Here is a 14,517-nt window from a genome sequence, read left to right as displayed (position 1 = left end):
TCGAGCTTTGAAACGAAACCAATTTGTTTCAAGTACTCATAAACAGTTCAATTTGACAAATTTAATCTCTTAGTGATTTCACGTGTTGTTATTCTGCAGTTTGCTTCAATCGGTACTTTTATTTTGTTTTCATTGGCTTCAATTAGCCATCCATAACGTGGTGCATCTACAATACTGAAATTGCGAGAACGAAATTTTGTAAACCAGTTTTGGCACTGTCGTTCTGTCAACACATCTCCACCATACATGTCACACGATTTTTTTCTTGCTTGAACGGCATTTTTATTTTTTTGGTAATAAAAAAGTAAAATATGCCGAAGATGCTGCTTTTGATCTTTCATATTTGATGGGACACAAAAAATAAACAATTGCACGAAATCAAACAAAATTTTTTACAAATAAGCCATAAAATGCTAGCTGTCAAAATATATAATGATAATACGGTTTAGAACGAAAATGGTGGGAAAAATATGACTAATCCCTCTAGTGGTAAAAAAAACGAACTTACTTTCCGAACAACCCAATATTTACCATAAGAAATTTACTGATTAAACATATTTGTTAGTCAATAATTCAATTAATCATAACTATTACTTGTGTCAACACTATCCAAAAATGCAATACAGTGAAAACTGTTTAAGCCATTAATCTACTTATTATGAATTTTTTTTTCTATTCCTGTATCATGTAATATACAAATTAATATAATTTTGTCTGTATAAGCCAGACAGTGCTAAAAATGAACGTGGAAATCAACTTTAAGTTCAAAAAAGATAAAACAATCTGCTTAAGACAAAAGCAAGGTTAAGTAATGTGCAAAAACCACATGCCTGATAACACCAGCTGTGTTCTATTTTTAGTCTTACCATTAGCTTAAACAAAAAATCATTGTGTAGTGCAACTTTACAGTATCAATTGTTATATTACTGTAATTCAGAATGGTGGGAACATCAGTAAAGATGAATACACTAAGTTTGAAGTTTAAACTCAAGCTCATAAATAACCCCAACATTTAGCTGTTCTTTGTTATTTATGCAGGAAATTGTGATTAAACACAAGTTTATCAAATTCTGTGATTTGGTCTGATTTATTTATATATGAAAACATGACATGCAGGTGATCAGCTGAGGGTAAATGCCTCCAAAGAGGATCAGAAACACACGACCAACTACCAGTGTTCAGTAGTTTTATCCATTCCATTATTGGTGGGCCATTAAGCTTACTTTAAACTAAAAATTTTTATATTTCAATGATGGATATTGAAGAAAACAAAAAAATAAGTTGCTTTGCCAGTGCTTTCATAAAATTTACCACATTAGAAGAATATGCACAATGAATAGAACTGCTGAAACTATGGACACTAATAGAAAAAGGCACTAGAGTTAAGAAAGAATCAAAAAACAATTAATTATTATTTTCAGTAAATAGTTACTCAATAATTAGTTAAATATGTATTCACTTTACATATTTATTACTTATTATGCATTAAAATCAAAAACATAAGTTCAACTCACACATTATATTTTATGGTTACTTTTAACTTAAAATAAAAACAGATTCTGTTTTATAGAATTTTGTTTTCTGTTATATACAAAGTCACTGTAGATGGTGGAAACCTGTTCAAGCTGAAATGATATTTTGGACCTACTTGACTCTGATTTACAGTTTGACTGTAATTAAAAAATTATATAGTAATGTATTAGAATGCTGTAAAATGTTTATTGAACATGGAATACTTCATTTGGAAGAGTCTTTTAACTTTGACAATATAAACTATAATAAAGCTATTTTACTTTAAAGCAGTTAAATGCCTTTTGGACCATCAATTATACTCTAACTCTTTATTTTGATATTATCATTATTTCATTTGGTATAATTTTAATTGGATATTTTGAAAATGTCTATAATTCCTATATGTGATATATAATCTTCTGCACATTTTAAAGCAACAATCTACAAATTGATTAATCAAAGTGAAAAAAATTATTGTATTTTATAATAAAGAGAATTTGAAAGGAAAAAATTAATTCCTAGTCAAAAAGTCACTAGAGGAAAATATAGCATACAGACAGCAATAAAATTATAATTAAGTGAATAAAAGAAATGGAAGCATTGAATGTACAACCTCAGATTTTTTAAAGTTAATTCTATAGAATCTATAGAAATGTTTGCTTATTTATCTAGAATCAAAATTTATTAAATTTAATAACAGAATTAAATATAAAAGAAATGATTTCTCTAAAAATTCTAAACAAAAATTCTAAAGAAAATTCTTCAATTCCGAGGAAAATGTTTCATAAAATTAAATTTGAAAAATAATTTAAATTGCTTAAAAACAAAATTTTAAGCAATTTGAATAGAATCAAATAATCAGAATGCATGAAATATTTCATAATTAAATTCTAATGCATGTAAAATTGTTAATAATTAAAATGTTCACAAATGTAAATGAATTCATGCATTCTAAACATCTAATTCTATTTGAATCACATATATTTTTAATCAGATAATCATATTCAAATATTTCATTAGCTAAAACATGTTTAGTAACAGCTGTTTTTTTATGATAAACTTAGGTAACAGGAAATGACATCACTTTTATTTAATTACATTTTTTTGAAAATTATAATTACAAGTTCCTTTGAAAAATTACTTGTAGGCTTTCTGCTTTAAATTTTTTGAAGAATTACATCTTATTAATATATTTTTGTAATATATTTTTTGAATATCCTGTGTATAAAAATAAGATAGTATAACTGTTGAATGTGAATTTATAAATCCAAATAAAAATAAAACAACTCAAATATAAAATTAAAATGTAAATTTAGTAGTTTCATAGATCAAAACTCCATGTTTTTAGAATTTATCCTATTTTGTATTTAGAAAAAAAGTTAAAAAGTTATATACAAAAACAAGTTATTCAAAATCTATACAATATTTTTAAAAATAAGACTTCTATTGAAACTATTTTAAACTTTATATTACATATAAAAATTTTAAATATTTAAAAAAAATTCTCAGTTAATAGTTGCAAAAGGAATATATACATTACTAAAGCATATCATGAACCAATTTTATTATTTTGTAAAAATAACTAACAGTGGTAAAAGTAATGATCTGTATATTGGATTTATTAATCAGTCATTACATTTAAATAATTAAAAATAAAATTTTTGACAACCATTTAAGATAGAATTTGAAATTTTCAAATAATCTTAGAAAGCTCAACATACATTTAAAATCAAATGTGATTTCTATCAAGAAAGCTTTAACCTTCCATATATTTGAAGAATATAATTTAGAATAATATTTACATTATTTCTGATGTTAATAATTAAAGTTTAATTGTCAAAAGTTAAGTTTTGTTTTAAAGTTTAACTTTTATATAAGAAATTGTACTTCATTTTCACAATTCGTTTTAACTAAACAATTAACATTTATATATTTACTTTTGCAACTGAAAAATGTCTTTGTCTTTATAAACTTGTATCTTATCAGAAAGAAGTCACATGATAGATTTACTTAACTTTATGTCTATGACTAATTTGATTATAGGTCTCTACTATTGACTCATAATTAAGAAACTCTTAAACAATATGCAGTTGAATCATATTAGTTTACAAATGATAGTGAGCAATCATAAAAGTAGATAGGGTAAAAATAAACTGCAATATGTAGCAAGCAATTCATGAAACTTTAATTAAATTCATTACTTTGATACACTGTATATAAAGCTTTCTATGGAAAGAAATGACTTTTATTTGCATCTATAAATTTTACTTAAATTTAATAAAGTTAAAATTATATTTTGTGTCATATATTTAAAAACAACATACTTATGAATGAATAACTTCAATATAAATTTAACCTTTAAAAAAATAATTACAGTATTAATTTATATACAGAATATAATACATGAGGTATATTAGAAATAATAATAATCCACCTGGATTCAATCTCAAAGTAGCCTAATGCCTTAATCACCTCATCCAACAATAATTGAAATTAAGACAGCTCTCTTTTATATAGAAAAATTAAATTTTAATAATAAATTTTAATTATAAGTTCTATGATATTATCATCATTACACTTAATTGGATTAATTTCTATTATACAAAATAAAAATGTATGAATTAGTACTTCCAATAAGTGACCTATGACCCAGTCACATGGCTTGACTAGTTAGTGACCACAAAAATAACTATAGTGAAATTCTGTTAAAGGGTATACTGGAATGTTGAGCTTATCTTTGGCAGGTTATCAGTGCACTGGGTAGTCCAGAGTTAAGATTTTTATGTAAAAACACTCAAAACGTGCATTCTTGGAAAAGTATGGTCTGCTTTTAGAAGTGACAAATGCCAAGATAAAATGATGCTGTGCTAGGCAAAACCAATTAGTTCATGCTTGATTTTTCTGAAGACATTAGAGCATGAGTTTAATATGAGAAGCAGAAATATTTAGTACATTTAGAATCAATAATTACACATAAACAGCTATAATGCACTACTGTTCATGTACTTTGATAATTAGAGTTTATTTGTACTTATACATAATGAAAGTGCATAAAGCACAAAGTAAGAATATAGTGTTCTTGTTTCAAACTAACAGTAGGAACAGACTGGAAAAATTAAAATGGCATGTTAAACAATCATAAAAGACAGATTTTTACAAATTTACATGCAAAAATATATAAAATTGTGTCCAAGAAATTAAAAAAAAAAAAAAAAAACAGAAAAACTTTCATCATCCAATAAAGTGGTATATTCAAAAACCAGCACTACATCATCCCAACAATGCCACGTTAATGGACTGTCACATTTTATAACACTAGCAAATATATTTTTAAAAATTCAAAAAAATTAAAATATTGTAAAAGACATTTGGACAAGAAAGATATTCAGAGATCAAGCAAAATATGAATTTCACTCTTAAGACTCGTTAGAGAGTTAAGATTTTGAGAATTAGTTTTGATAAATATACAATTTGATCAACATTTCTCTATAATGGACAGTTTTATATATGAAATAAATAATATACTTACATATGTATAATGTTTGTTTTAACATCTACATTTTCTCACTTCTTTCACAAATAACTTGAATAACTCTGAACTAACAATTTTCTCATTCTCTTTGATGTGCTGTTGTTCATACTTTCTACCATTATAACACAAATCAAGAAGCAATAAGCCAATGACATGCTTTCTTACTGGTTGTGTTACAATTGAATAGAAACTTGAAGAGAAATGAAAAAGTTCAATAATTTCAACTTCATGTTCAGTCAACTTTCTGCCCAACTGATAGCATAAAAAACTAGAATAAAAATTCCTTTTTTATAAAATAAAGTCTACAATACCAACCAACAGTGTTCCTGTACAATAAGTTTTCCATAGCAATTCTGTGCTTACTTCCAAAGAACTAAATAGAGAGAACAAGAAACAATCAAGTATTAAAAACTGGAAGTTGAGTCATTCCACCCAGTATAGAACAACATTCTTTTAAACAGCATTTTACCAACAAATAAATGTTAAAACCATTACATCAGTAATTGACATAAAACTTAAAATCAAGTTTTATGATAATTACATTGGTGTATAATCAGTATATTTAATATTAAATACATAAAATTATAATAGAAATAAAAGACAAAGATTAACTTCATAAAAAATTTTCTAGAATTTGGAATTTAGCCAAGTTTGGATGAGTTATTATCCTATATATTCCAAATTAATAAAAAATTTTTTCACAGAAAGCCCTTAGTTATGATCAAAATACAGTATACTACAGCTAGATATCTTTACTTAATCATGACAAATTTCTAGAAATTAGCTTCAGATTATATTCTATTGTTTATTTATATCTGTCTTATATAGTCAACAGGTCAATAATATTTATTAATAGTTTATTATAAGTGTGTTTACTTGTGAAATATTTCTGTAAATATAATAATATTCTATTGATAAAATAATGGTATTTTATTTCAACATGTGTTTTCAGATTCTATAAGTCTTATAATTTTTATAGTAAAATATCAAAACTCTAGATAAAATTGAAACTGAAATATCAAAACTCTAGATTAAGAAAAGGAAATTCTTTTTCATTCAAAATGATAGATGTTTCTTGACTATAAGGTCAAGAGACATCTATCATTTTAAATAAAAAAGTTAAGAAAAATTTCAAAGTTCAAAACCATCTGTATAAATGTATATTGAATCTTTTTCTAAAAAATAAAAGTAAGTCATAACAATAAATTTTAACAATAGTAACAATAAGTACAGATAAATTTTTCAGAATCACTTGTATATAAAATCAAAGATGGAAATAACAGTGACCTTTTATTTTCATAAAAACTATTTTTTACAAAAACAAAGAAAAAACTGGCAGATAATTCAAATTATCAATATTAGTAACTCTTAAATTTATTAAGATAACAGTATTATAAACAAAGATATCAAAATCACTTGTAAATAATAATATGTTTAATATTAGTCACTGTCCTTATATTTGTTAAACAATAATTAAACAAAGAACTGAAAATTTTTGTAACTACTGAAGTTTCTAATTTCTATTACCAATCGACATACAAACATTATCTGTGGTATTGTTTTATTAAATTATTTTAATAAAACTTAATGACAGTAATTTGACATTAAATTTCATAATCTTTCAAGTTAACACAGAATATAGAAGCAAGATTATAGCAAATTTGGTACATTTTTTACGACTTCCGCATAAAGTTCTTAGCATACACAAAATTCAACTTCAAAATATTTGCTTTCTATAACAAATTTATACTCGTATAACTAATATAAAAATATCTTCTTAAAGAGTTCACTTGTATTATTTGGACCTTGACTGCAACTATAAATAATAAATCTATAACTTTTCATCAATTCACAAATAGAACCTTTCAAGAAAGCTAATAATAGATATATTGTGTATTATATAAACCATGTGTTACCTCTTGTGTAAATGTATTATAACCAATGTATTAAATTCATAAATTAACAATAATTTAATAGAAAATAGATTATTGATATTTTCATGTTATTTAAATATAATCAGGAATTGATGTTTTGTAGATTAAAGAATTTATTGATATTTAAGATTAAAAAAAGGGTATAAAAACTTACCTTCTGATAGCTTTACTTGCTCTATCCATTTATTTATCCTTATTGAATATAAACAGAAATGGTGACTCCTACGTAAAATAATGAATAGACCAAATGACGTTCATCTGATCTGGAACATTTGGAAATTGTTAATTGACGAAATAGAAAAAAATGAATTCAACTGATGACTTCATACTGTGTAATTTTTCACTAACTTTAACATTAAGCCTAACGTCTGATAAGTCTTTCGCAAAGTAAAACACGTAATCCACTATGTCACTTATTACTTTACATTCTTTAACCATTACATTATACTACTTTTTCCCCTTTATAATCAAATGTATTGTTTTGATTAGAAAAATAAACTTATCTCCTATTTGATTGTTTCCAATTATCATCTAACTCTTTCGTATCACTGAACCTTTAATTCAGTGTTGCCAGATAGTCAATTTTTTTAAAATAAATCTTTATTATTTTTAAATCAATGTGATTGATTTCAATTTTTATATATATTTTAATTCATAAGAATATTTTAAAGTTATTTTTATGCTACATTTTAATTTATTTTTCGTAATTTATATATCGTATCATCGGGTGACTTGCAGATATAAAACTTTATGAATCGTCTCGTTAATTTTGACTTTTAAGTTCATTTTTTAGATGAATTTTCTTTCGAAAGTTAAAGTTTTATTAAGCAAAAATTGTAAGAATATTAACTTCGTTGTGAATTCATAGAATATTGTGAAGATACGTAATAGGATATTGTATACCATCTATGCAACTTTACACCAATATTATACTGTATTCCATTTAATATACAATATATTAATCATCAAACCAAATCAATTCTGTAAAAATTAATTATTTAATTAATTGTACGGAATGATTTAATTATTATTTTCTTAAAATCCTAACAATTTTTTACAAAATTGTTAGGATTATATCAATAATTATATGTAAAAATTACAGTATTGTAAACTTTCGATTGAAAATAAATAGATTTTTTTCAATTAAAATAGTTCATTGAATAATTAAAATTTTCATTGTTCAATTCGTAATGATTTTCTTTCTACGTATGTACTAAAAAAACACTGTTTATGATATAGAATAAAATCTATACTAAAAACGGCTCCTTCTGATGTTTCATTAGACCACTTGAAATTCAATATTATTCGTTAGACGGCCGGATGGCCGAACGATCAAGGTGGCAGCCTATCGCTCTGGAGGACCTGGGATTGAATCTGAACGGATCAAAGAATCCCCAAGAATTTTTCAGGGGTTTGGTCCGTCCGGATATGTTGAGCCCCATCCCTCACCACCCGGTCTCCCGTTATGAACCTGGCCAAACCCATAATGGGCTTTCTAAGAGAGTTAAAAAAACTCTTTTCCACAGGGTGAAAAGAGGAAAAAAAGTATTGTTCGTCGAAGTTTTCATAATTCTTTTATGATAAATATTAAAAACATGTTACATGGTAAATGAGAAAAAACTGTTTTATTTTTAAAATGTTTAATAACTGATTTTTGTAATTAATTCTGTTAAAACATCTATTTATTTTTAATTGCAATAATTTTTATACTGTAACTGTACTGTACATGCAGCAGAATTGTCAAGATTATATGGAAATACTAATTAAATAATTCCATTAAATTAATTAATTAATCAATCGATTTATGGACTAAGGCAATGCAACTAATCGCAAGAACGATCTGTTTCGAAACTGTACACGAAACTGGTCTCTATTTACGTTAGATGTAAGACGTGTGAAGAAAACTTGGAAAACGTCAACTTAGCCCATTAATCGAGCAGGAACCAACTTCCAGTGTTCAGTAATTTATCTATTTGGCTATATATATCTAATGAGCACTTTCATAATAGTATTGAAAAATAACCATAAATCAAAACACAATCAAACTGACACAACCAACATCAAAACCGTAGCATGTCACAAATAAGAACTTGCAATTGCAAACAAACTTCAAAGTACTAAATATTTTCAATTTTTAAGCGGCTTATAGACATAATATAGATATAGGTTTATAGATATAATAACATAACAGTTGGATGGATGACGTGTCTAAGGCAGGGGTCGGCAACCTGCGGCTCGCAAGCCACATGCGGCTCTTTGGATGTGAAGCTGCGGCTCTTTAGTTCCATACGCAAATATTTTTTTTTTTTAAAAAAAAAAAAAAAAAAAAAAAAAAAAAACGTTTAAAAATCGTTCTGAATCGATTAACGAGTATTAGACACTGATTCTATCTGTCAGCCACTTGTACTCGCTTTTCACCGCACCCCTCCCCCGTGACACGCGTCGTCACTGTCGTCAGTCCGTCGGAAGCTCTCGAATGACGCCGTCGTCGGATGTTTCTATTATCTAATTTGTTGTGAAAAACACTACTTATATATGAATAAATAGATATTTTTTCTTATGAATAAATAGATTAGTTTTTTATCAAAAAACTTTATTTATGCTAGTACTATTTATTGTTGGCAAGAAAAAATTTTGTGGCTCTTTAAAAACTTTGAAATTTTGTAAATTGTAATTTTGGCTCTTCCGACTCAAAAGGTTGCGGACCCCTAGTCTAAGGGAACCTACTAATCTGGAAGAGCCGAGATCGAATCCGGACGAACAACCCAGGAATTTCCGTGGACGTTCTATTCCGATGTCGGGTTATGTCGGGTTATTATGTCGGGTAATTATGTCGGGTTATGTCTCTCACCACTCGGTTTCCTCTATCTTGGGTCTGGTCTATGCACGATACTCTTTCCTGCCCTAGCCTGGAAAAAGGCCATCTTAATGCCTGTAGGGCGAAGAGTTAAAAGAAAAAGTGTGCAATTGAATGTCATAATTTCGATAATAAAAACTAAAACATTTCAGAGATACAAAATACAGCACAAACATTATGAAAAATTGATCGTAATGGATTGGCTATATCTTTGATACTAAATAGTTTCAGTGGTCCTGATCAAAAGTATTGTGAGATCCAGGGATACGATTTTGTAAAAATCGTTGCTTAGATCTAAAAAAATTATTTTAATAAATTTTAGCAAAAGAGAAATTTTTGGAAAAGTGACGAGAAAGTGGCAAGATTTTGTCAATGATAATACTTCCCTTTCAACGGCATCTCTTCTTGAGATGGTTATTCACCCGAAAAAAAAAAAAAAAAAAAATTGGGATTGGATAACAATAGAGTTTCCATCCGATATTGCCTTTTTCGGAGACGCATCGACATAGGAAGCAAACCAAACCTTAAAAAAAGACAAGAAAAAGTCAAGAATGTTCAGCCGCTTCGGTGGAGACTAGCCGTCTCAACCACTTCAGTCCGAATAGCCAGATGGCCGAGCAGTCAAGGTGGGGGCCCAGTTTGGTCGCTCAGTCCCCTGCTCCGGGGGACCGAGAATCGAATCCGGACGGTTCGAAAAAATCCCCAGGAATTTTTCAGGGAGTTATTCGACCGGATATGTTGGTCCCCGTTCCTCACCACCCGGCTGCTTATTGTGGGTTTGGCCGAACGCATAATGACCCTCTTAGTGCCACAGGGCGAAAAGAGAGAGAAAAAAACACCTCAGTCGTCCAGTTCAAGTAGTCCGCTGATCCAGTCCAGCTCGCCGGATGTCTATCCCAGTTCCGGCAATCGTCGTCTATTCCCTCGTTTTCTTTGCCAGTTTAATCCCGATTGTCGCCTTTCCATTCCAATCCTTGTCTTGCGTCAAATAATTATAATCATTGAAGACAGAAATCAGCTTCATGAGATAGTTATCAGCTCGCGATCGAATGTAACACTCTCTCTCTCTCGCGGAAATAGTTCACAAGAAAGTCTTGAAACCTTAATGGGCGTCAAAGATGAAAAAAACAGCATAATTCGCGCACGTATTTTAAGACCTAATTCTTTTTCATCTCAAAATTTAAAATTATATGTCCCAACAGAATTTCTTTTCGACCATTATCAAATATCGCAGGAGTGACTCTCTTCAGAGAAGGGCGCTTTATACACTAGTTTTAAAAATAAATAGTATGGTATGAACCCAAAATGCACAAGAATCAAATTTCGCATATATCGTATAATGAATGATTTCTCCACAGAAAAATTTAACTAATGTGTCGAAATCAATAACGTTTTAAAATATATTTTTATATTTTGAAACAAGCAATCTAACAATGTTAGAAGCAATACGAAATCCTCGAACATGTAGTGAGATACGTATATGTTACCGCTAAAGCTCGAAAGTCGTTAATGTGTACATTTCCTAGCTAATCTGCAGATTAACTAGGGTGATCCGTTAAAGTTGTGAAAATTGTTCCATTTCTCAAATTACCTAGATAATGTGCAGAGTATCTAGGTAATTTGCACATTACCTACTAGGCACTCGGTAAAGTGAAAATAAGATCTTTGCCACAAATAAATGTACCACAAATAGGTGTGCTTGTCGCAAAAACCAATTGCTATGAAATTCAAAGTGTCACCAATCTTTAGACTGCACTAATAAGTAAGCACAATTGGATAATGTTACCTATGGTGAGTAAAATGGCGGCTCGTCTCTGATTCCAGCAAAGAGAAGAAAGGAAACAGTGGGGACGCACGTTCAAACATAACCTAACCTATTCTAATAATTTGGTTGGTAATAATTATAGTAATTTATTAGAATAGGTTAGGTTAGAACGTGCGTCCCCACTGTTTCTTTTCTTCTGTTTGCTGGAATCAGAGAGGAGCCGCCATTTACTCACCATAGGTAACATTAACTGCACAATTATATCATGTGATCACCAGAAAAAGTATGATAACTTTATTATTTTTCTCCGGTCCAAAAGTAGGGTATCGTTGAAGTCCTCTCGGTCCCCTCAGTTCAGATAGAAACTCAAAGTCCCGAAATTCCATAGGTGGTTATCTATATAATAATTTCCCTAATCGTATTAATATTTTAAACCGTTTGATTTTTTGTATGTTTTTTAATTGGTTGATGATTGATTCTATCAACTAATTTGTTGATTGTTTGATTGTTTTAACTTCATTCTTTAGATATCGAAAATTAAATAAATAACATTATGTTAATTTAAGCGTACATAAACGTTGCTGTTGTTCCAGCAAAGATCTTATTTTCACTTTACCGAGTGCCTAGTAGGTAATTTACAGATTACCTAGATAATCTGCACATTACCTAGGTAATTTGAGAAACAGAACAATTTTAGAAACTTTAACGGATCACCTTAGTTAATCTGCAGATTAGCTAGGTAATGTACACATTAACGACTTTCGAGCTCTAGCGGTAACATATACATACAGTTAGAGATCTCTAACTACGTGTTTGACGATTTCAAAATAAATTTTTCGATTAATAAACTTTAAAATCAAGTTTTATTGAAATCTTACTGATATATTTATTATTTTTAATAATACCATAAAAGTTGATATTGTTTTTAAGTGATAAGATAATATATTGATATATTCGTCAATCAATAAACTGATAGATATATCAATAATAATGACATGGATTGATATATGATGGCGAGATAAAAGATATATCATGGAGATTGATTACGTAAAATCAAAAATATACATCAAATAGTTTAACAATGATTGTTATTATTTGAATGTAATAAAAATATTTTCTTCTAGAAGGATATTTATGTAGAATCATATACAGTACAAGAGATCCTCATTAGTTCGAAATTCAAGGAAGGAAATAATCGCAACTACGTATTATCAAGTTTCGAATTATCCGAGATTTACATAATTTGTTCAATAAGCCAAATGCCATGTAACTGATGTAATTTATTAAGCAAACGGAATACGGCAACGTAAGATGAGTCCCATAAATATAAAAGAACAACTTGTTATGCAAATAAAAGCTAAACTAATTATCATATAACAAAACCAATTTAATTTTGAGGTAATTACAACTTACAAATTAACATACTAAAAAATAGTGTAATTACATTGTTTAACAATTTAACAATAAATTAAATCAAAATCACATTTTTCGCTGTCCCAAAAATATAAAGGCATAATACAAAATCACCAGAACAGTAGAATGTATTGTTAAAAATCTCCAAATTTTTTCTTTAATTTTACATTACTAAACTAAATAAATTTATCCTCGTGCTTTATTATACGTACCATTAACAGCTTTTTACTAGTTAAAGCCTTTATGTGTCAGAGTAATCTCTTCCTTTCTCGCTGGGGTCGTCTCTTATAAAGCCGGCTTTGGTCACTTCGTGATCTCTCTCCTGTCTTCTCGGATTGGTCGTCTTCGATAAGACCGCCTCTTCGGTCGCTGTGCGATCGACCCCACTGTTTCTTCCGGAGTGAAAAGCGACGAGCTGCAGCACTCCTCTATCAAAGGTTGAAGTGAAGTGAAGTGAAGTAATCTCTAAATGAAAGGATACTCTATTTGAAATCATAAAAAGGAATTCTGTGGCTCGAACTCGAAGGAACGTACAGTTTACTGCACGTACAGAGCATGAAATCTATACCGTGACCTTGGAACTGCGGACCCAATTCCATAAGAAACATCGGTGTCCTAACCTTTTGTTTATAAGCCTTGCCGTCATGGTCCGCCATATTGTTCCTTTAGGTCTGTCTGACAAGTGAGCAGCATTCGATGAGCAAACGTATTAAATAAAGGAAGAAGTGGAATAAATACTTTTATTTTTTCCATGTTATGATAATACATTAACAAGAGAACTCCAACCAATCTAACTCAAAAAAAAAGACCATGCCATTAATTAAAGTTATGCTTGTAGGTAGACTATCTACTTTATGAATAATGTTCCATAACGAGTTAAAGTAGTCTTTACAGTCTTTTAAAAAGGAAAAAGCAGTACCTGAGTCGAAAAATCCAACAATGAGTTGTGTTTCTTTCCAGGCAAAGTTAATATCATAAGTAATACCATAAGTTAATACCTTATAACACGTGGCACCATATGTTATGAGATTGTATTCACAGAAATTTTTCAAATTTATTATTATAAAACAACAAGAAAAACTTCATTTTGAGGGACAGATGAGTTTTATAAATAATAATAATAATAATAATAATAATAATAATATTGAATACATGTCATATTGTTAGGAAATTCCTTAATACAGACACTGACACTTAAACACACATTTAATTTTAGTTTTGTTTTGGTTGCTATGCCTTGACTCTGGTCCGGCATAGTACACAGCCACCGGTGTGTACCGAGTATAACCCACTAAACCCAACACATAATAATAATAATATTTTGTTGAGGATTTTGTTGACAAAACTGCGTCAAACAGCTGGTTAGATCGGGGATGCCTCTTTGGGGAGACGGAAGGATTCATGATTGCCATACAGGATCAGGTCATAAATACTAAAAACTACAGAAAACACATACTCAAAGATACAACACTCACAAATGACACATGCAGAAAATGTCACATCA

General features: G+C 28.9%; 1 protein-coding gene across 1 annotated transcript in view; it reads right to left on the bottom strand.

Annotated features, from left to right (window-relative positions):
- Window positions 1-7,531, bottom strand: part of LOC111639251 — a 39,627-nt gene extending 32,096 nt beyond the window's left edge. The window contains exon 1 of the mRNA XM_023385073.1: window positions 7,133-7,531. Coding sequence (XP_023240841.1) covers window positions 7,133-7,161 — 29 coding nt within the window. The 5' untranslated portion in view covers window positions 7,162-7,531. The remainder of the gene's footprint in view (window positions 1-7,132) is intronic.
- Between the last annotated feature and the right edge of the window lie 6,986 nt (window positions 7,532-14,517).

Source organism: Centruroides sculpturatus, unplaced genomic scaffold (genome assembly GCF_000671375.1).
Source record: "Centruroides sculpturatus isolate CEXI.00-Female unplaced genomic scaffold, Cexi_2.0 scaffold1263, whole genome shotgun sequence".
NCBI lineage: Eukaryota > Metazoa > Arthropoda > Arachnida > Scorpiones > Buthidae > Centruroides > Centruroides sculpturatus.
The sequence above is the reverse complement of the archived record's forward strand: the minus strand, read 5'-3'. Positions and strand labels throughout refer to the sequence as shown.